Source organism: Lynx canadensis, chromosome B3 (assembly GCF_007474595.2).
Source record: "Lynx canadensis isolate LIC74 chromosome B3, mLynCan4.pri.v2, whole genome shotgun sequence".
Classification (NCBI taxonomy): domain Eukaryota; kingdom Metazoa; phylum Chordata; class Mammalia; order Carnivora; family Felidae; genus Lynx; species Lynx canadensis.
Window position 1 is genome coordinate 113,504,684 of NC_044308.2, and position 23,325 is coordinate 113,528,008.

The window sequence follows — 23,325 nt, forward strand, 5'->3', positions numbered from 1 at the left end:
TAACATTTGGTGGGACTAATCAATCACTGAAAGGTGGTCTTAGGATTATAATATTTAATGTGTGTGTGTTTAGCAAACTGTGTATTTCCATAATTCTATATAAATTGAATATCACCTCCACAAATGCAGAAGATCTTGGGTTTGATTCAGTAGTACTGGGGAACCAGAAAACATTACTTCAAAGGTACCCAGATTTGAGATCATTAGATGTACTTTCCCTTGTGTAGTATGGCATTGGGTCTGTTTCTCTGGCTGATCCTGGCCCTGATTTCATAGGGAAGGAAGGACTGTAAGCATAAAACACCAACAGATCTTGTTTTCACATAAAATCTGTGAGGTGTTGCAGACCCAGTGTCCCTGGGTGTGTCAGAAAAAGACTGCCCAATCAGTTGGGCCTGCTGGCTCAGTGGGCATCAACTTCTATGAGAGGGGCCCTGGAGAGTGCCAGTGGGAAGATCTCCTCAGGGGCTTCTTGGACTTTGAGGGCTCTGCAGCTGACATGGATGCAGTGAACTGGAGCCAGAGCAGGAGAAGTGGAAGGAAAGGAGAGAGGCAACATGGGAGTCAAGAGAGATCCCTCCTTGGAATGATCTGTTCTGTTCATCAGGCCCATGAGATTCCCAAGGAGCAGGAACTGTGTCTTCAGGATACTGGGCACAATGCCTGACACCAAGAGGTGCTTAGTAAGTATATGTTAAATAAATGAATGAGGGAGTGAACACCTGCCTGCCACAGGATTCTTCTTCATCACGTGCATCCTCCTGGAGCCTCCTCTGGCTTCAAAGGAAGGAGCAGAACCAGAATATGACTGTTGGGTATCGTTCTGACTCCTTGCCTGTTGTACCATCCGGGAGAGGGATATTGAGTGAGCAAGGGCTGTGAACCCTCCTCCCACCCTCTCACACATTTCCAGAGAGCTCTGAGAATATCTGCTAGCTTTTTGTCTTGTGTTTTCCCTAATCTTTAATAGCATCCAACTGAAATGTTACTCCCATTCACAACCTCTCCCTTTTTGCCCTTCACCCCATGAGTAAAGCAAGTGGGATAGCAAAGGAGCCAGGAATCAATACAGTTAATCAAAACAGCCAACTCTTTTACAGTGTTTCCTATATGCAAGTTTCTGTCTCAAAATTTCTATCTCTTTAATTAATACTTAAAACAAGTAGGTATATCTTTTTTTTTTTTTTTTTTTTTTTTTTTTTTTTTTTTTTACCATGCCCATTGCACAGTGAGGAAACTGAATAACTTACCCAGGGCCATGGAGCTTGTAAGTAGATCAGCTGGGATCTGAACCAGGAAGTCCACTCTAGAGCCCATGTACTGAAACTCTTTCCTTGGCATGTACACGTATGTGTTAACTTTATTGATACATAACATAAAACACAGAAAAGTGCACAAATCAAGCATTTGACTCAATTAATTTTCACAAAATGAGCACACTTCTGTAACCAGTACCCACCTCAAAAAACAGAACACTTATCCCCACAGAGGTTCCCAACATGCCCCCTCCCAGTCTCTATCCCTTTCCCACCAAAGGAGACTACTCTCCTGACTTCTTTCACTATTCTTCTGGGGGGGTTCTACCTTCTCTTTCTATTTTTAAAAAATGTTTATTTATTTATTTTGAAAGAGAGAGAGTGAGTGGGGAAGGGGCAGAGAAGGGGAGAAAGAGAATCCTAAGCAGGCTCTGCACTGTCAGCTCAGAGCCCAATGTAGAGCATGACCCCATGACCCTGGGATCATGACCTGAGTTGAAATCAAGAGTTGGACACTCATCTGACTCAGTCACCCAGGCGCCCCCCTTCTTTTCTATTTTAATCACACTTGTATTCCAAGTGTCATGGGGTCTGTTGCTAAAGTTAAAAATATTCTGTCTTGCAGGAGTAGAGGTGGGCGTGGTTGGGAGAACACATTCCCTAAATAAGAGAAATAACCGAGGGTGGGGAGTTAGCCGGTAGTTGCTCTAGTTTTCCCCCATTCCCTTTGCCAGTAAGTTTGAAGTACTGCTCTTTCCTCCATCTTCTTCCCCGAGAACTACATCTCCCAGCAGGCTGTGCTCTGACAGCTCGGATTTAAATAGGATTCTGGGCTAAGCTCAGATAGAGCCTTGCTGCTGCTGAGTGCCCAGGAGTGAGAGGAACTAGAGGAGGAGAGGCAGCGTGAAGCAGACAGGAGTTGGAGTTAGACCAGGAGCTTGAGCCAGACCTGGAGTCTAAGGTGCTTTTGCTAAAGCGGCAGCAACTAAAGAAGTTGAAAAGATGCTGGTTGTCTTGGGACTGCTCACCTCCTTCCTTTCTTTCCTGTATGTGATAGCTCCATCCATCAGGTTTGTTTCAATTCAGTAACTCATGGAATATTTTGCAAAGTCCTGGATTGGGAGCCACAGAGCTTGTAAGTAGATGAGTTCTCAGCTGCTGAAAGAAGAGAAAGGGATGGAGGCTGAGGGAAAGAAAGTCAGGGCAGAGAAAGCAGGAAGGAGGTAGTTATGAAACTGAGAAGGAAGCACGTGGGGCTGGGAGAGAAGGGGCTGGTTTAAATTCTGATGCTAGTGGATAGCTGACTCTATGACAAACAATCAAGGTAGGAGTGCTTGCTCTATCACTTTATTCCCTTGGGTGTCTCTGAACGTCCCTATGTCCTTTCTTCACTGCTCCTACTCAAGGTTGCCCTGCTGGGTTACCATGGGAGGTCACTGCTGAAAGATTCATTGTTAAGTACCAGAAAATTTTCAAAGGAAACAAACTCTCTTACCTTTGAGACTACCCTCGACTAATGATTTGGGATGGCTTTTCTGCTGTGGGATTTCTGGAGGTGTCAAAGAAATGTGTGTTCTGAGTGAAAATTTTAAAAATTGCTGACAATAGGGGCACCTGGGTGGCTCAGCTGGTTAAACATCTGACTTCGGCTCAGCTCATGATCCATGGTTCAAGCCCCTTGTCGGGCTCTGTGTTGACAGCTCAGAGCCTGGAGCCTGCTTCAGATTCTGTGTCTCTCTCTCTCTCTCTCTCTCTCTCTCTCTCTCTCTCTCTCTCTCTCTCTTTGCCCCTCCCCCACTTGTGCTCTGTCTGTCTCTCTCTCAAAGATAAATAAACATTTAAAAAAATGCCGACAATAAAGAAGATAAATGAACACATCAGAAACAGATTGTTGCTCTAGGTCCTGGCATAGAAACCAGGTTTAAGTTCTAATTTTGCCACCATTAGCAAATGACTTGAACTTCTTTGACCCCCGTCTTCTCCTCTGTAAAAGGGGAATACTAACAGAATGAGAGGATTAAAATAAGTTCTCTATGGAAAGTGCCTAGCCTAGTGCCTAGTGCCAGTCAGATGATGCTTAGGAAATGTTAGTTCTCCCCTGTTCCCACCCTCTTTTTCAGAACTTGTCAAGTCAACTTTATGTGAAAGGATGCTCTCTGTACAGATGTCTGAACAAAAGAGGTTTCTGTCTGTGTGCTGATGGCTAGAATGGAATTTCTAGTAGGATGGCAGAAAGCCTCTGAAGATGTCAGCTCTCTAAAACTGGAAAGCAGCCCAAGAGCCATATATGTATATGGGAACTCTTGAAGTGCTGTTAATCAATTACTCACTGTTGATGCTTATTGAAGACCTAGGGCTCAGGACCATTGATTCTACTAATGCTCATCATGCATATGTTTTGAATGCAGGTTAGAGGAGGAAGCTGACCTCTGGGAACCTCTAGAGATAAAAGCTAGGTATCTGTGTTATCTAACAAGGAAGGTCTCCATTGGCCCTGGCTCAAGAGCACTTATTCACTTCGTCCAAATGATCATTTGTAGTTTCTGGGCACATGATCTTACAACCTGAGCCAATGAGCAGGATACCTAATGGGAAAAGAGTGTCCCCTGAAGATTCACTTTTTTGGGTCTCCTGACGACAACTTAAAGAAATTTCTCTTTGAGGATGGATAGATTTTATGTTGATCTCAGTCTGGAATTGGGAAGGATAATGCATGAATGCTTTTGGTTTCCTTTTGTTTCCCTTGCCTATAGGAAGTTCTTTGCTGGTGGGGTTTGTAGATCAAACGTGCAACTTCCTGGGAAGGTAGTGGTGATCACTGGCGCCAACACAGGCATTGGCAAGGAGACGGCCAGAGAACTCGCTCGCAGAGGCAAGTCCTTCCCCTTCTGTGTTCATAGGACAGTGCCTCCTGCCTTTATCACTGGGGATTCTGTCCACATTTCCTTGTCTTTCCTCCTGGGCTTGGAGGTTCTGGCCAGAAATTCAAGGAACCTGGGATTCAAGTCCAGCTCTGGCACCAACTTACTCTGTACCCTTAAACAAACCTTCTTCCCTTCTCCTTCCCTATTGTATAAGGGAAATAATGATGTCCATGTAAATATTGCTCAAATCAGCTATTCTAAAGGTAGATACCAAGCCACATTAAATACCAGAGTGTAAAAGCCAGGGTTCCCAGCCTAGGGTTAAGCTGACAGCAAAGGGTCTGAGTAGTTCACTTGTGAGAACCCTGAGATGGCAATATAGCCACTCACTGTTTAGGGATGGCTAGGAGAATGTTCTGTCCACCAGTCTCAAGCTCACGTCCTCTTTTTCAGCCTAGGGTTTGACCATGTTGCCCTGTCTTTGTTTTGGCCCCAGGAGCCAGAGTATATATTGCCTGCAGAGATGTACTGAAGGGAGAGTCTGCAGCCAGTGAAATCCGAGCTGATACAAAGAACTCCCAGGTGCTGGTGCGGAAACTGGACCTATCTGATACCAAATCCATCCGAGCCTTTGCTGAGGGCTTTCTAGCAGGTAAGGCCCCTGTGAGTAGACAGAAAAGCAGGAAACTGGGTGTGGGACTGATTGCTCCACCCTGTATCATCTGTGACCTTTACATCAGAACCACCATCGATCTCACTGGACAGGTTCTGCCACATGAACCAGCAGGGCAAGGAATTGGTGGTGGACAAGCTGGGCAGGATCCTTATCATCTTTTTCCTCAGCAATGGGGATGCTGGGCTCTCTGTCTGGGCTTGCACCTTGGCATCAAGGTGTGGCCCTGATGCCACTCTCTTTTCTCATCCTGAGAATCAACCTTCTGTGCCACAGGCACTAAATGAAGTTGTGCTGCTGCCAACATTTTTCTGTCTCTTGGAAAATGACTAGCTTTTACCAAGGACTATGAAATCCATGCAAGACAGGGACTATGTCTGTCTTGTTTTACGACTGGGTGTCCAGCGCATAGCTGAGTGAGCCTGGCCCAGCGTTAGTACTTAGTACACATTTGCTAAATGAATGAATGAATGAATGTCCAGGCAGATATCAATAACTAAATTTAGAAATCCAATGACCGTGGTTATTGAATATCACTGAGATAGGTTGAAGGGAAAGAAGCAAATACTCAGGATTACAACAGGCAGCTAGTGGGCTCCTTGCTAACTTCAGGGTCTCCTTGGTTATACTTTATAGAGGAAAAGCAGCTCCATATTCTGATCAACAATGCAGGGGTGATGATGTGTCCATATTCTAAGACAGCTGATGGCTTTGAAACCCACCTGGGAGTCAACCACCTAGGTAAGTATTTTTGAGTGACTGGAAAGCAAGAAAACCCCATCTTGTTTTCTGTAGGGAGATGACCCTATACCAGTACTGAGAATCTCTAGTGAGCTTCATAGAGTTGGGGGTTTTGTTTACTATCCTTCTTCTGACCAGTACAAAAAGTGAGATCCTCCTACTCATACCATTAAGAAGCCCCAAAACTTGGAGACACCAGGAAGAAGAATGTCATTCTTGGATGGGGCCGTGGTAGTGCAAGCCTTCCCATGCAGGACCAGGCATGCAGGGTGCAGGAATCTGTGTTTGGCTGGAGGGGGTCACATTTATAACTAAGGACCAAGCAAGTCAAGGGCTAGGCTACAGAGGAGACAGATCTTGAGGGTCTGAGGTATGAATAAGGCTGGGGTTCAGGGTTCATGGCTCTAGTGAGGAGTTCATGGAACATGTTCTCTGGTCCTAGGCAAACTACTTTAACCTTACTATTCCATCCTTCCTTCTGTACATAAATGTATTTGGGCCCTCAGTTGTGTGATCATGGCCAGAGGGTGGTTGGAAGCCATCAGGAGGCATTTCTCCTGACTGGGACAGGGCAGAGGGACAAATAAATACAGATCAAGTCTATATTGCCTTGCCTATAGTCTAGCTCTGGCCCTTGCCTTGAGGAATCCACTCACTCTGACTGATCCTTTGCACTGAGTTATCACAGCATATAATTTGTTCACGCCCAGAAGATAGGGAGTTAATGCTGAAGTCCTATCATCAGCTCCCACCCCTAAGCCTGAGCTGTCACCCCACTCTTCAATCTCCCCTGCTGGCTCTCCTCACAGGCCACTTTCTTCTTACCCACTTGCTCCTGGAGCGGCTGAAAGAGTCGGCTCCTTCACGGGTGGTGAACCTGTCATCGGTAGTCCACCATGCTGGCAAGATTCGCTTCCATGACCTCCAGGGTGAGAAGCGCTATAGCCGAGGTTTCGCTTATTGCCACAGCAAGCTGGCTAATGTGCTTTTTACTCGTGAGCTGGCCAGGAGGCTCCAAGGTAAGTCTGGAGAAAGGGCCAGGGTTAAGATAGCAAACGGTATTCCATTTAGATTAGAGGTTCTGTTTAGATTAGAGGTTCACAGAAACTTGTGAAGTCAAGATATCAAACATGCGCATTTCAATGATAGCTTTACACACTAAGGAGAACAAGGTCATAAACAGACTAAAAATAATTCTTGTTCCTGGGAAACTTAAAATTGAACAGGGGTTAGGAATCTATAAAGTTACCTTTTATTTATGTCACATCTTTTCTCCTATTTACAATCGTATTTGACTTTTCACAGCAACCTCTTGTAATAGGCAGGGCAGGTACTCTTATTACTATCTTATGGATCCAAGCTGAGGTTTCAAGAAGTGGCTAGCCCAAGGTTACATGGCAAGTGGAGGAGTCAGGACTGGAATATGGGTACTCTGCTTTAAATCCAGGGTGCTTCCTTCTGTGTGTGCTATTTGCCTTGAGGTTCACATGGTGAGCTAAGCTACAGGGCTGCCTCTACCTAGAGTCAGAGAGACCAAATTGGATTTTGGCCCCCTGGGTCTGAGCTCTTAGTGTACCACATATGATCCACCTGTGTATATGTGCATGTCCCTTTAATTTCCCCTGACTTCATTCCCTCAGCTGTAAAATGAGGCGAGGCTTCTCTTAATCCTATGATTCTGTGCTCCCCTGAAGTTTCTGCTGAGTTGCTGGCTTTGACATCTGCAAACCTGGGGGACCATTTGCCACAGGGAATAAGCCAGAGTTTGGGAACAATGGTATTTACTATCAGAATACAGAAGGTAGAAGAATAGGGTAATTATTAGAAGAAATAATAATAATAACAATAATAATTGAGAGTTTTGTGTGTGCCATATATTATACATGTCTAAACTCATTTAATACAACATACCTATGAAGTAGGTGCTATTATTTTCCCCCACTCCACAAATGAAGAGATAGATATATCTCACTACAGATATATTAAGAAACTTGACCAAGAAAGTTTCCTAGCTGAGCCAGGATTCAAATGCAGATAGTCTAGCTCTAGAGTCTATGCTCTTTATTCTTCCTCAGAGTTCAGACCTTGGCCCTGCAGCCTATTAGGTATGACCGTGGGCAATTTACTCAACTTCTTTGTGACAAGAGTTCAGTTATGTCAACTGTAAACGGGCACCTTACAAGACTCATGGAGAATTACATGAAATAATACATGTAAAGCAGGCAGCATAGCCTTTGTACATAATAAGTACTAAAGATAGTAGAGGTACCAGTGGTGTCTTGGGACCATGTTAACCTCCATTATCTCTATCAATACCTCTCAAAGTACCCCCTCCCATAAAATGTGCTTGCTCAACAATTACAGCTCAAAACAAGTTTCCAGCCTCATACCTCCCAACAAGTCACTTCCCCTAAGCTCCTTCTATAGAAATTTCAAAGATACTACTATCCATAATTGATACTACTACTCCTACTACTCTTCCTACTACTACATGTGGTTGTTTCTACTATTAATACTTAAGCCACAGAGTAAAAGTGGCATTCAAATGGAAGGATCTGCAATCAAGAACTCCTTGTGGAACATAGAAGGCTGAGAAGGTTATAGATGTTTCTGGAAGAGATAGATTCTACTTGGCTGGGAGAGGTACCTTCTGAACCCAGGGTTTTGTTCTCTGAGTCCCTTCTCATTTGTGCATTTTTTTCACAGGAGATGAGCTGTTTCTTTGGGCTCCGATGTGTCCCTGGGCTAACTGTGCTTTCTTTGCCCCAGGCACAGGGGTCACAACCTACGCTGTGCACCCAGGCGTGGTCAGCTCTGAGCTGATCCGGCACTCCTTTCTGCTGTGTCTGCTCTGGCGGATCTTCTCCCCCTTCGTCAAGTCGGCACGGGAGGGGGCACAGACCAGCCTGCACTGTGCCCTGGCTGAGGGCCTGGAGCCGTTGAGTGGCAAGTACTTCAGGTGTGTGGAGGCGGCATGGGTTTTCTCCACCAGTTTGTATGCGGTAAGGCACAGGGCTCCCTGGGCTCTGCACCCTGCCCTAGTGGCCAAGTTTGTGCGTGATAATGGAATCCAGGTTTAGGTTGGGCCTGCACACCAAATGCTGTTACTTTTCCAAGGGAGCTTACATTAGAAACTTGAAAAGAGCTGCTTTTATGGTTCTGTTTTATAACTGTGTGCCACATTTTCAGTAAGTTTTGTGGCTTTCTGAGGGCCGTCAGACTGTCCCTGTTGGTTATGCTTTGGAAAGAACATCCAGAGGGCTTCCTCTGGATCCTTTTTCTCCTCCTTGAAGCTTTTGGCTGACTTCTTTAATAAATTCTTTAATACAACTTAGCACAAAGCGCTGGGGCAAGGTCACCTCTCCCCATTGTCCCCCAATGCTGCCAAGAGTTGGTACTATCTGTTGGAATAACAGAAATAGACATTTCACTGTTGAGTCTTGCCACAAACTCAATGGGAATTCAGATGTTGGGAATAAAAGGAAGGGCAAGATTCAGTCTCCTTCCCATTCCATGGTTTGAACCATCCCAGTCTGCTATTCTTTCCTGTTTGCTGAAAGCTGCTGATTGGTATACCATTTATTAAATGAAGCATTGGCAATGACCTCAGTGCCCAACAGTAGAAGAATGGATTAATAATAGCTAATGTTGCTTAAGCTCTTGAAAGTGTTTGGTACTCTTTTTTTGGTTTGTTTGTTTGAGAGAGAGAGAGTGTGTGCACACGAGTGGGGGAGAGGGTCACAGGGAGAGAGAGAAAGAGAATCTTTTTTGTTTGTTTGTTTGTTTATTTATTTAGAGAGCATAAGCAGGGGAAGGGGTAGAGAAAGAGGGAGAGAGAGAATCCCAAGCAGGCTCTGCACTGTTAGTGCAGAGCCTGACACAGGGCTTGAACCCAAAGTCTTGGAACATAACCTGAGCCAAAATCAAGAGTTGAATGGTCAACTGTCTGAGCCACCCAGGCACCCCCAAAACAAAATACTATTTAAAGAAAAACACCATGAACACTGTGTTCTGCCCCCACCTCCCAATCTGTCTAGCTTCCAGTCCCCTGCTCCCTCCAAAAGAGAACAGGGTACTTAGTCTGGGGTTCATGGGGCACAAGTGGGTCCATGGATAGAATTCAAGGGGTCTGTGAACTTGGACAGGAAGGTAATTGCATCTTCATTTTCACTAATCCCCATCTGAAATTTGACATTTCACTTTGATAACCAATGTCGGCCATCACCTTCTAGAGTAGCAGGGATACCTATGACTTTGTCACCAATAAAACTAAGTATTTTCACATCCCCTGGCAGTTGTTGCAGGTGTCTCACGATGTCACTTCTGCTCACTGCCACTTTACAAGCAGGTGGCTGTTGGCCCCAGCACTAGCTCTTGTTACAGAGCACATTAACAAAGGAGCCTGTGGATCACTTTACCACGAAGCTGTTTTTAAAATATTTTATTTCATTTTATTTATTTTATTTTATTTATTTTTTAATTATTTTTAACATTTATTTATTTTCAAGAGACAGAGAGAGACAGAGTGTGAGCAGGGGAGGGGCAGAGAGAGAGGGAGACACAGAAACCAAAGCAGGCTCCAGGCTCTGAGCTGTCAGCACAGAGCCCGACGTGGGGCTTGAACCCACCAACCGTGAGATCATGACCTGAGCTGAAGTTGTACGCTTAACCGACTGAGCCACCCAGGCGCCCCTGTTTTTAAAATATTTCAAAACTGAATTTCAATACAATTAGTTCCTTTTCATCCAAATATTTTATACATTTAGAAATATATTCTGGGGGTGCCTGGGTGGCTCAGTCGGTTGAGCATCCAGCTCTTGATTTTGGATCAGGTCATAATCCCAGCGTCATGGGATCAAGCCCTACTCAGGCTCTGCACTCAGCATGGAATCTGCCTAGGATTCTCTCCCTCTCTCTCTCTCTCTCTCTTTCTCTGCCTCTCTACCCTGCTTGTTCTCTCTGTCCCTCTCTAAAATAAAATAAAAAAAAAACATTTTTAAAGCAAAAAAGAAATATATTCTGATAAAGAGGCCAAAAACTTTTCCAGACTGTCCATTTCCACTCCTGGACGTTCATGCTGTTTCTCTGCCCTCCAGTGACTGCAAGAGGACCTGGGTGTCTCCAAGGGCCCGAGATAACGAAACAGCTGAGCGCTTGTGGAATGTCAGCTGTGAGCTTCTAGGAATCCAGTGGGAGTAGTGCTGATGGAAGAGCCACAGCTTTATCAGGCCTAGTCCACATCATACTGAAACGGGACCAAGGAAAAGGCCAGTTCTGAAGGGTTGTCCTCCTGCTTGGCTGCTGTTGAGGATCCTGTCCTGCTCCGATTCTCCTGTCTCTTCTGGAAAACTTTGCACACCCAACTCTCTTGTGAGGCTGTTCCATGGCACAAGATGTTCACACCTATAGAGAATTCTTCTCCAAGGCTTGCAGAGTCAGCTGCCCTCTCCAGGCAGGAGGGCTGCACAGATGCCAGGCGGGGCACAAGGATGGCAGAAGAGCCTGGAAAATTAGGTCAGTTTCCTCACCAATACCAGAAATGCCAGCAAGCATGGTCAGCTGAGGTGACAGGAGCGTCAGCGTTATACACTGTATTTCCAGGGACTATAGACCCAAACTCCGGACTGATATCTCTTTGAGATACTAGTCACAACTCTGGAGTCTGGACCAACTCAGGAAAATCATGGCTAATCCTTGGCCAACTTTAGTTTCTTTCTCTGATCATGCTGGAGCCACTGCATGAAGCTGGACCCTCCCATTTTCTCTTTCTGGTTCTTTTTAAGAAGTTAAAAAAATTTTTTTTTTGCTAGCTTTATTAAGATATAATTAACATATAATACTGAGTAAGTTTGGGCTTTCTCATTTTTGAACATGTAGATAGTTTCCTTCTACAAAGTTGCCTTTACCTAAATTTGTAGAGAAAATAAAGTCTGTGCATTCATCTTATTGCCTTATTTATTTTGTCAGGGTAGCAAGGGAGAAATGCAACAAAGTGGGGAAGCCAGTCTTCTAGTTTAGTGAGTAGTATCTCACCCAACCAACCATAATCTTCTAATATCACATCTGAGTGCAAAATAAGATGGTTCAGTTGGGTATTTTCTCCAGTTTCTTCCAGCTCTCCGATTTTATCACAGAACATGTAACAGAAGGGATTTAAATCACACAGATGCTGATATCCCCTACAGATTAAGGTCAGAGGTAATATAGGATTTCTTTTAGTTTGATACATAGATTTAGAAAAACCAAGCCCTCATAAACCCTTGACCAAAAATCGCAGCTGATGTCTCTCCTGGCCTCCCTTGCTCTCTTATGCTGTGTTTCCGGGCCACCTGCTGCTTCTCTCAAGTGCTAAAGTTGAGAGAAGCAAGAAGAGGCAGGTGCAGATGTGCCCCATCTGTCAGCTAATTGACACAGGAAATCATGTTATTGGTTCTAGTTTTAAAGCATCCAAAGGGCCTCTGGATGACAAAAATACCCTTTCCTTCCATAGCAAGGAGACTTTTCAAAAAACCTTTTTATTCCTTAGATTTTCAAGTAGATAAAAATGTAACAAGTAGTATGAATCCCCATGTACCTACCCATCATCCAGCTTCAACAGTAACTTTTGCCAATCTTTTTTTGTCTATTTCCTTCATGACATTTTTTTCTGGAGGTGACATGGAATATTCTCAAGCACATTCCAGACATTGTACATTTGCCCATAAATAATGTGCATATCCAAATAAGAACCTTTGTTTTTTACAAAACCACAATGCCGTTTTCACTCCTGAGAACATTAATAATTTTTGAATATAAGTTAATTCTTGGGGTTCAAGTTTCCCTCGTTGTCTCACAAATGTCTTCTTACAGTTGGTTTGTGCAAATCAGGGAAAGAGAAACGGTCCTGAAAAAAAGAGGAAGCTTTTCTTTCCTGAAGCCCCAGCAAATCTCCTTGTGCCTCATTGGCCTGAATGGATACTACAGATGGGCTATGTTAATTGGCTTAAGTCAGTCATTATCCACACCTGAGCTGGGGGCCATCCCGCCATCCCCACCCAGTGGGGAAGAATAGTAGCTAACATACAGCACTTACATTAATTAGGATTAGCTGCCCTCACACGAACTCTCTATTTTTATCTCCATTTTACTGATGAAGCACAGAGAAGTTAAGTAGTTGGCCAAAGTTCATACAGCTGATAATTGGTGGAATGGACCCCCCCCATAGTCTGACTCCAGGATCTGCTCTCTTAATTGCTATGCTGTATTGCTTCCCACAGTGGGGGAAGCAAAAAATTCCAAGGAAAAATCTGGGAACATGAAGGGGCAAAGGGGTGGGTGGGGGGATAGTACTAGGGAAGCAACCAATATATGCTTGCTATTGGGACCTACAGTCTGTGCTCATAGGCTGTTGGGTCTAATGAAAAGCCTGGTGAAGACTGGAGGGGAAAAAAGAGAGGAAAAAAACAAAACAGCCAAATGTCACGCAAGGGTAGGAGGCAAGGCTGGTGAAGAGCATTGCAGGGCATGGATGATCCTGGATGTCTCTTCTGGGCTGCAGAAACAAGCATAAACCAAAAAGCAGGAGTGTGGGCTGTGGAAGGCAAGCGTGCAGAGCTGCTCTCTGCACAGTAAGGAGAACAAGCAGACAATGGGTATGAGAGCAAGGACTCCCACCTGTGTGCTAGTTTAAGCACTAATAAGCATTGGCACATTGAAGCAAGAGGGGTGGGCTTGGGGTGGGACACTTGTGCACTTCAGAGGGGGCTGGCTGTAGGTAGAAGAAACAAAACCAGGTATCAGCTACAAAGAGTTGGTTCCAATTACCACATCTAGGCAACACTGGTATTGGTGGTACATGGTTCGTGAGTAAACCCGCTCCCAAGGCTGGGTTCCTCCACTATCACTCATTCAAGTTTAGCCATTTTTATTAAATTGGAGTCTTCTATCTGTAGGACATCTTTTTCAGAGAGACAATGCTATCACATTCAAAAGATTGTTCCTAAAAATACACGGAATCTTTACATTATGTGTGTTTGGAATCCTTTGGGCTATTACATTTTATGAACTTTTCATGTTTGCCAGGTTACTTGCTAGTATGATTGGCCTGATGAAGGTTATACTACTCTTGATTTGTGTCAAATATCTGAAATCTGAAAAACCTCTCTGTACATTTTCTAAGATACTCAGAGATCATGGGGCCAATTGGGGGGGGGGGGCAAGGGGGCTTTTAGCCTCAATCTGGAGTACAGAGGTTGGGTATTGGTACTCTAACAGCAAGGGAGCAGAACCTAGAACTCAGGGCAAGACAGGCAGCTTGAATATAAGATCCTCAGGGTCTAATGCTAGGAGGAAACTGGGTGAGCTGGGGAGACAGATGAAAGCAATTTGCATGAGAATCTGGCACCCAAAAGGAAAGGACTTTGCTCCCCTCAAGCCTAATGGCCTTAGGAACTTTGGGGGCTGAGGGCTGACCTTAAGGTCATGGTGTCTGGTGGAGAAATTCTTCCTCTTAACTTTTGGACTTGGGGACAAGGGGGGGCATTCCCTGCATTGTTATCTAACCCTAGTCTCTGGAAAACATGGAAATTGCTCCAATGCAACTTCCCTAATTATAACCTCCATACTATCCCTTCCTTTCTGAAGAATGACTCTACTTGAAATGTGCATTATTTCCTGCCATCCTTGGCATGTGGCACAGCTCTCAGCCAGCTCAAAGTGGCAGAGGGCTCAGGGCAGTTGCTCCTAACCACAATACTACACTGCCTCTCACTTAAAGAAACCTGTGAAGTGTTATTTGGTCAGGGAAAATATTTTCAATCTGAAGTTTTCTATCCTATTTCAGATAGTTGGATGCATTTGTGCCTAACACCAAATATATGAGAACTGAACAGCAAAGAATGCTAAAAATGAGGGAAAAAATTAGGTGTGTATATTGATTTACATGTTGTTGGTATTTTCATAATATAAAACAATAGTTGTTCCCCTTGTTTGGATCCAGACTCAGCCATTTCTCGTGGCCTTCAGGTGCTCCTGTGAGACACAACCTCTCTCAGCCCTACTTCTCTGTAACTGCCATGTGCTCAGACTTCATCGTGCCTCCGTATAGGTTCCTGCTCAACACCAGAAGGTTTGTCTAGTCTGTTCAACCTGGACAAGGAACAAGTGCCAGCCCTGGCCTCCTGTCATCTTTTTAGAAAGACTTGTCCCAAGTTACCAACCAAGCAAGGGAAAGGCCCTGGCCCAGCACAAACAACACTGGGAGTGGATGGGTTATCATCATTCAACCTCCACTTCTCAGTTTCTCCCATGACCACAGAGGCCATTTTCCTTCCACTTTACTCATGCTATGGATATGCCTTCCTGCCTGGCAGAGTGCCTCTCAGGATACGGGAGACAAGATCCTGTGGAGGAGGACTCAGGGATTACAGTCATCCCGGACTTCTCTGCCCTGAGGTGCTTCTCTAGCTGCTCCAGGCCCACTGCCTTCATGATCCTGGCTTCTGTTATGCTTGGAAACCCTTACCTAGCCTAGCCCAGGTGTGGAAAATTTTTCCCTTTGACTCAACTGAGACTGGCCTAAATTTCGTAAAGACGAAACTTGTCTGGGAAACTAGAGGAAAAGGAAACCGAAGAAACATAAGAGTCAAGAAGCAAACAGTTCTAGGGCACAGATGACCTAAGTGATGACTAGCTGTCACAGATTTTGGCTGACACCTAGCCCTTGTCCAACTCAGCTCTGTACTCCGTGTTGCTATGCCTCTGAGCCTTGGCAGACACACCGTGTGTATTTGGCCTGTTTTGGTTACAAGCTAGACGTCCATTTTGAGCAAGCTTAAGCCAAAAAGCAGAATAGTTTGCTCATAAATTCAAGGAAGGGTTGGATATGAATAGTGGGAAAGGGCAGGGGTGAATCTCAGAAATAACCAGAACTCAAGCATCAAGCATCACCATGCCTCCTTCTCTACAATATTTGCTTTTCTTTGGATGTGGACTTCACTTCAGAGTTAAGTGGCAAGAAGCTTGACTGTTGAAAACTGTCAAGCCTCACACCTCGTGGAGTCCATCATTAAAGAGACACTGCAGCAATTTTCTATATTTCGTATTAAAAGAACCTCAGGTTTGGCAGGGGTCAGATGCTCACACATAGTATTTAGCTATGGTAAGGGGGAAGAGTCATGTAAGGATGTGACAAATGTAGAGGTGGCATTTCACACTAATGAGAAAAACATGGACTGTTCAATAATGTTAGACAAATAACTATCTAAATGAAAACATAAGGTTAGATTCTCTATTTCATGCCACTCAAAAAAAAAAAAAAGCAAAAATATTAGAAGAAAATGTAGGAGAATATCTTTAAGCCCTTAGAATAGGGAAGGCCTTTTTAAGACATGAAAAGCAAAATGCGTACGGGAAAGGAGGGATACATCTAAAACACACACCAGATGGGGTGCCTGGGTGGCTCAGTCTGTTAGGCATCGACTTCAGCTCAGGTCATGATCTCATGGTTTATGAGTTTGAGCCCCACATTGGGCTCTCTGCTGTCAGCACAGAGCGCCGCTTCCGATCCTCTGTGTCCCTCTCTCTCTGCCTCTCCCTGGCTTATGCTCTCTCTCTCTCTCTCTCTCAAAAATAAACATTTAAAATAAATAGATAATAAAAAAAAAACACACCAGAAATAACGTTAAAACTCAAGTGATATTGGTAAACATGTGTAATGCAGGCCAGGTATACTGGGAAATAGGCTTTGAGATGGACATTAGCACACAGGGAGCTTGCTGGGAGTATTCTTGGGAACAATAACCATGGGGTGTAATGGAAACAGGGTTGGGCAGAGGGTGGAGTGGAACAGTGGTGCAGTCACAACAAAGGCTTAGATGATCCTAAACCCACAGGGGGCTCTGGAACTGAGTTATCTTGGATTGAGGAAAGAAGGGTAGCCTTTAAAGACCCACACTGCCCAGTTACTGGATGTGGACAGCTTCCAGGAAGGGGACATAACCTGGGCAAGGTGGCTCTTTCTGATGAGGGTAAGTTCTAGAGAGAGAGAGACTCAGCTGAGAGCTGTTAGCTGCCAACACTCTCAGCATCTGGGGTATAGGTGTTTCATTTCTGAGGCGGGGAATCTGGTTGGCATGCCACGGCATCTGCTGCAGTGACAGATGTATATCAGATACAAAAGTGGTAGCCATATTATATAAAGAACTTTTACTTCTCAATAAGAACAAGATAGAATACCTGACAGAGTACTTTCAAAAGATATAAACAGGAGGGGGGCACCTGGCTGGTTCAGTCAGTAGAGCATAGGACTCTTGATGTTGACGTCATGAGTTCAAGCCCACATTTGGCATAGAGATTACTTAAAAAAAAAATAAAAGAAATGCATTTAAAAAAAGATATAAGCAAGGGGCACCCTGGGTGGCTCAATCGGTTAAGCGTCCAACTTTGGCTCAGGTCATGATCTCACAGTTTGTGAGTTCGAGCCCGGTGTCAGGCTCTATGCTGACAGTTCAGAGCCTGGAGCCTGCTTCGGATTCTGTGTCTCCTTCTCTCTCTGCCCCTCCCCCACTTGTGCTCTGTCTCTCTCTGTCTCTCAAAAATAAATAAATGTAAAAAAAAAATTAAAAAAAAAAGATAGAAGCAGGAAATTCACAGAAGAAATAAAAATGGCCAGAGGCGCTTGGGTGGCTCAGTTGGTTAAGCATCTGCCTTTGGCTCAGGTCATGATCTCACAGTTTGTGGGTTCTCAACAGTCTGTGAGATCTCATAGTCTGTGCTGACAGCTCAGAGCCTGGAGTCTGCTTCAGATTCTGTGTCTCATCTCTCTCTCTCTCTGCCCTGCCCTGCTCGTGCTCTGTCTGTCTCTGTCTCTCAAAAATGAATAAATGTTAAAAAAAAGACATTAAAAAAAAAAGAAATAAAAATGGCCAATGATCTTAGTAGTTATCAGGGAACTACAAATTAAAACAATAACAGTATCATTTTTCAATAGATTGTCAAAAAGGACAGAGCTTAGCAAATGTTGATAAAAGTCTAGGAAATAGGTATTTTTATATACTGCTGATATGAGTGGAAGAAATGGTGAAGCCACTTCTACTCAGAAAATTCTGCTTCTTAGTATCTATAGTAACATTAGTGTATATATGCAAAGAGGCATTTTTTTGTACTAGCAAAAAGTTGGAAACAATCGAAGTGTCCAATTGGGGAAAATTAATCTTTGATATAATCATACAATGGAGTATTAGTATACTTGCTTTTGGGATAACTACTCCAAAAATAATTATATTAAAAATTATACACACACATATATACGTACAGACATGAGTTATTGGCTACGTTGGTGAATAGGAGAATGATGAATGTGTGCAGGTGATAAGATTTATATTTAAAGATTACACACATATAACATGATACCATATATTTTCTGTGGGTGCATATGTAAGTTTGTAAAAGCACAGAAAAAGGTCTAAAATCATATCTAATGAATACAAAAGAGGTTGCCCCTGGGAAGGATTGATAGAACATACATTTCATTTAAAAAAAAAAAAACCCAGAATATTTTACTTGGAAATTAGAAATTAATGATTTCCTGCTGGTGGGAATGCAAATTAGTGCAGCAGAGTATGGAGTTCCTGAAAAACTTAAAAATAGAACTACCAAAAAACAAAACAAAACGAACTGCTATATAATCCAGCAATTCTACTTCTGAGTATTTATGTGAAAACAGAAACACTCATTCAAAATGGTATATGCACCCCTATGTTCACTGCAAGATTATTTACAATAGCCAAGACACGGAAGCAACCCAAGTGTCCACAGATAGATGAATGAATGAAGAGGTGGTGTATACATACATAGTGGACTATTACTCAGCTATAAAAAGAATGAAATGTTGCCATCTGTGACAACACTGACAGACCTGGAGGATATTATGCTAAGTAAAATAAGTCAGAGAAAGATAAATACTGTATGATTTTGCTTGTATGTGCAAACTAAAAAACAAAATAAATAAACTAACAAAACAGAAACAGACTCAGATGGGGCGCCTGGGTGGCTCAATCAGTTAAACGTCCAATTTCAGCTCAGGTCATGATCTCACAGTTTGTGGGTTCGAGCCCCGTGTCAGGCTCTGTGCTGACAGCTCAGAGCCTGGACCCTGCTTTGGATTCTGTCTCCCTCTCTTTCTGTCCCTCCCCCTCTCTCTGTCCCTCCCTTGCTTATGCTCTCTCTTTCTCTCTCAAAAATAGACATAAAAAAATTTAAAAAAAAAAGAAAAAAAAGAAACAGACTCAGGTACAGAGAACTATCTAGTGGTTACCAGAAGGAGGTGGGCAGGTGGGGGGGAAGATGAGTGAAATAGGTGAAAGAGATAAAAAGGCAAAAACTTCCAGTTATAAAACAAATAAACAATGAGGATTTAACGTACAGCATAGGGAATATAGTCAATAATATGTAACAACTTTGTATGGTGGCAGATGGTAGCTATCCTTATCACCGTGACCACTTCTTAATGTATATAAATGTTGAATCACTGTTGCACACTTGAAAATAATATTACACGTCAACTATACACTAATGAGTAAAAATTAATACTTTCAGTAGACACTGTGGGCTGCCACTGTGTCTGTGACTGGTGTTGACTGATTAACTCATTGTGGTGTTCTCAACCCTAGGTGTATTTAAATTTTTTTTTAAATTATTTTTTTAATGTTTATTTTTGAAAGACAGAGAGACAGAGAGACAGAGAGCAAGTGGGGGAGGGACAGAGAAAGAGGGAGACACAGAATCTGAAGCAGGCTCCAGGCTCTGAGCTGTCAGCACAGAGCCCGAGGCGGGGCTCGAACCCAAAGATGGTGAGATCATGACCTGAGCCAAAGTTGGACACTCAACCTACTGAGTCACCCAGGCTAGGTGCCCAACCCTAGGTGTATTTTAAAACATAAAATGCCAATGCCTAGGTCTTACCTCAGAGATTCATATTTAATTGTTGTATTCTTGGGCAAAGGTCCTTGGACTGCTGGTCCAAGGCAATCATGGTGATCACAATTCCTTTGGAAGTAATTAGTTATGGAAAAGGCATGTGACTCAATCATGGCCCATGGGATATGGAAGGATACTTATTGGTAACTTCTGGTAGAGGCTTCCACATTGACCAAAAAGTGAGACACAGGAAGAAATTTTTTGTCTTCTTCTATTGGATGTTGTCATGGCTGAATATGATATCTGAACCCACTGCAATTATCTTGAGTCACGAGTGGAACTGAGGTGGTCCAAAGACTAAGCTCACATGCTGAGAGTGGTAGAGGGAAAGGTGGAAAGGTCCTGGGGTGCTGATGATAAATTAGTGAGTCACGGAATTAACCAAGTCTGGAACTATCCTCCCTTGTGACTTATTGTCATAGGACACAACAAATGGTCTTTATTGTTGAAATCGATGTCCTGATACAACATAATTGTCTTGGGCCATATAAAAATGCTAATGTTCTGCCAGTTTTTCCTTTTTTTTTTTTTTTTAGAAGGCTTTGTGCCCAGTGTGGAGCCCAGTGTGGGGCTTGAGCTCACAACCCTGAGATCGAGACCTGAGCTGAGATCAAGGGTTGGATGCTTAAATGGTTGAGCTCATCAAGGTGCCCCAAATTCTGTCGTTTTTTACATATATTCCCCCCATCATTACTCCTGACCTAAGGCAGATGTCTTCCTGACCTACTTTCATCGCCTCCAATTTCCTTACCGGTAAAGTGACATTTTGACTCTGCTTTCAGTATATTTTTCTCCACTCCACAGATCTGTCATTTTTTCACTAACTTCAGTCTCAACAAGGTTAATTAATCTAACATCCTAGTACAGAGTCTCAGTAGTTGTGGCCATAATACTTTCACAGGTGTTTATCCAAGTTTTAGTTTGTGTATAATCTATTTTTTCTACATATGGATATATGATATCTCTTAACCAAAACAATCAGCTGAGAAGATCAAAGAACATGACGTACAACTTGTTCTGATAGGAGGAGTAGATTAACTGCTGTAACAAACAATGCTAATCTTTACTGGATTAATACAATAAAAACTTATTTCTTATTCATTTCACAGTCCAATGGGGTGAAAGTGAGGGGTGGCTCTGCTCCACGTGGCTTTCATCTCAATAAAATCACTGATTATGTTGTTGTAATCATCCAATATTTTATGTTCTAGTGGAAGTTATTATTAGTTACCTAAAGAATTTAAAAAATACAAAATGTAATTGTATTTAAAATCAATGCAATTTAAATATGCTTTCATAAAAATGTAAATTAAAGAAATGCAAAAATAAAAATTACTTTAAATGTCTTACGTTATTTTCTTCTAGAATATTTAAATTATATACCAAAATCAAAGGGCAAAATACAGTATAGCTATGAATATCAACATTTTAAATAAAGTTTATTTAAGTAAAGCTAAATCTTTAAGCTTTTGAAAATTTAATTCTATGCTTCGGATTCTTTGTCTCCCTCTCTGTCCCTTCCCCATTCTCACTCTGTCTCTTTCTCAAAAATAAATAAACGTTAAAAAAAAATTTTTTTTAAAGAAAATTTAATTCTATGAATTTTTATAAAAATAAGACTATTCAAGATTCTGGGGCACCTGGTTCAGTGGAGTAAGTGTCCAACTTTGGCTCAGATTATGATCTCACAATTCATAAGTTGGAGCCCTGCATTGGGCTCTCTGCTGTCAGCACAGGGCCCACTTTAGATCCTCTGTCCCACCTCACTCCACCTCTTTCCTGCTCATTCCCTCTCTCTCTCTCAAAACAAACTAAAACAAAAGAAAACAAAACACTATTCAATGTCCATTTTGTTGCCAGTGTAAACAATGGATATTATACTTCATTCTTGTTTCCTCTACACCCACACATCTATCAATTTAAAGGTAAAATGAATTGTTTATTATTTAGCTTCCAGATACAAGTGTTGCAAACATACACACACTGGAATATGAAGAGATAAGAAAAAATACACTCAGCACTACTGAAAATGATACCCATTTTTTAAATGTTTATTCATTTTGGAAAGAGAGACAGAGGAAGAGAGACAGAAAGATAGAGAGTGGGGGAGGGGCAGACAGAGATGGAGACACAGAGCTCAAAGCAAACTCCATGCTGTCAGCGCAGACCCAGACCCGGGCTTGAACTCACAAACTGTGAGATCATGACCTAAGCCAAAGCCGAAGTTGGATGCTTAACCAACTGAGCCACCCAGGTGCCCCAATACCCATTTTAATGCAAGCATCTCTAATACTCATGCTGAGAAACAATGTGCCCAATTGGCCTTTATTGTCCCCAGTTGCTTCCTCTGTTCAAATCCTTCCCGAACTCTGAAGCAGCCATGACTTGTTTCCCTGGGGGCTTTTATAGTGTTCAGCACGAGAGCTTATCTTGAGGGTGTCAAGTTGTGTTAAGTCTGAACTAAGCACCAGAGCCCAAGTAACAGAGATGTCCATACGTTCGGAAATAAATTTACTGCTTTTTAAAAATTTTATTATTATTTTTTTAATGTTTATTTATTTCTGAGAGACAGAGAGAGACAGAGCACAAGTGGGGAAGGAGCAGAGAGAGAGGGAGACACAGAATCCGAATCAGGTTCCAGGCTCTGAGCTGTCAGCACAGAGCCTGACGAGGGGCTTCAACTCATGAACCTCGAGATTAAGACCTGAGCCGAAGTTGGTGCTTACGCTTAACTGACTGAGCCACCCAGGCGCCCCATAAATTTACTGCTTTTATGTGCGTTTTTGTGAAATGTAGGGCTTTTAAAAGTGCGTGACTGAGAAGAAGTCCTTCTTGCCGGGGTCTAAGGGCACTACTGTTCACATAGCTCTGAGATGGGCACTGGCAGTCCAGCTCTGGGAATTCTCAAAAAAGAGGCCCCTTTCATATGCCAGGGCCCCTGTCTACCATAGAGGTTTAATTTCAATCTGGCATGAAAGAAAGATCGAGTGTTTACTGAACATATGAGACGTTTGCCTCATAAAGTGTTTGAGAGAGTGTGATCAGACAGGATGTAACTAACTCAGATAGCGTCATGATACTGTAGGAGGGTGATAATCGTGGGTGCCTATGGGTTGCCCAAAGCACCAGTGTTTCAAAGTGTGCTGTATGTCCACGCAGACTCAGTTTCTTGACTTCCTCAGCTCTGATCTTCTCCACTCCTCTTTAGTCTCCCTTTCCCATGACAAGGACCACACCTGGACACCTTGTCAACACATGAACTTGCCACTCCTCTGATAGGTTACCTTCCAACATCCCAACCACAACTTCCTTCTCCAGCTCCCCTTGCCAATTCCCCTGTCCCATTATCACACCGATCTGGCAAAAGCCAAGCCTGGAAGAATCCAACTCTCCAATTTCTATATGCTACTGGAGGACATCACTCAACCTGGCAGGACCACCAGATCATCAATTGCTGGTCATCAGTGCCAGCTGACTTCAGTGCTACCTGATCACTTGTTCCCCCACAGTAAAGGATGGATCCATGGACGCTTAGACAACTTGTGGGACCACCTTTAAGAAGAGAATACAAAATTACAGACACAAAATTTGGTACAAAAATGGATGTTGATTTAGAATGAGAAAAAAAGGGAAAAAACCCCCAACAAACCCAAACCATGAGCCATGGGAATTTAAGGTCCTCTGAGATCTCTTTAGGCAATTTACTAGCAATACTCGCATAAAAATGCTAACAGAAACCTGTCCCTCTACCCCCTAGCCCACAATGCAACTCTCCGTGACTCCTTTACTCACAGAGGCCCACATAAGCTTCAAAAACGTCACAGTATACTGCCTC

At 43.1% G+C, this 23,325-nt stretch overlaps 3 protein-coding genes across 3 annotated transcripts in view; 1 reads left to right on the forward strand and 2 right to left on the reverse strand.

Annotated features, from left to right (window-relative positions):
- Positions 1-1,311, reverse strand: part of RDH11 (retinol dehydrogenase 11) — a 28,327-nt gene extending 27,016 nt beyond the window's left edge. Inside the window, exon 1 of the mRNA XM_030319385.1 lies at positions 1,251-1,311. The gene's annotated coding sequence lies outside the window, so the exon portion shown is untranslated. The remainder of the gene's footprint in view (positions 1-1,250) is intronic.
- A 790-nt stretch (positions 1,312-2,101) lies between these two features.
- Positions 2,102-11,475, forward strand: RDH12 (retinol dehydrogenase 12). The gene is made up of 7 exons (XM_030319391.2): positions 2,102-2,326; positions 4,010-4,128; positions 4,617-4,772; positions 5,430-5,534; positions 6,344-6,553; positions 8,304-8,493; positions 10,631-11,475. The coding sequence occupies exons 1-7, from the start codon at positions 2,259-2,261 to the stop codon at positions 10,731-10,733; spliced, it is 951 nt and encodes a 316-aa protein (XP_030175251.1). The 5' UTR covers positions 2,102-2,258; the 3' UTR covers positions 10,734-11,475.
- The window catches only part of ZFYVE26 (zinc finger FYVE-type containing 26), an 84,682-nt gene continuing 71,884 nt past the window's right edge, over positions 10,528-23,325 (reverse strand). The window contains exon 43 of the transcript XR_003969592.1: positions 10,528-12,417. The gene's annotated coding sequence lies outside the window, so the exon portion shown is untranslated. The remainder of the gene's footprint in view (positions 12,418-23,325) is intronic.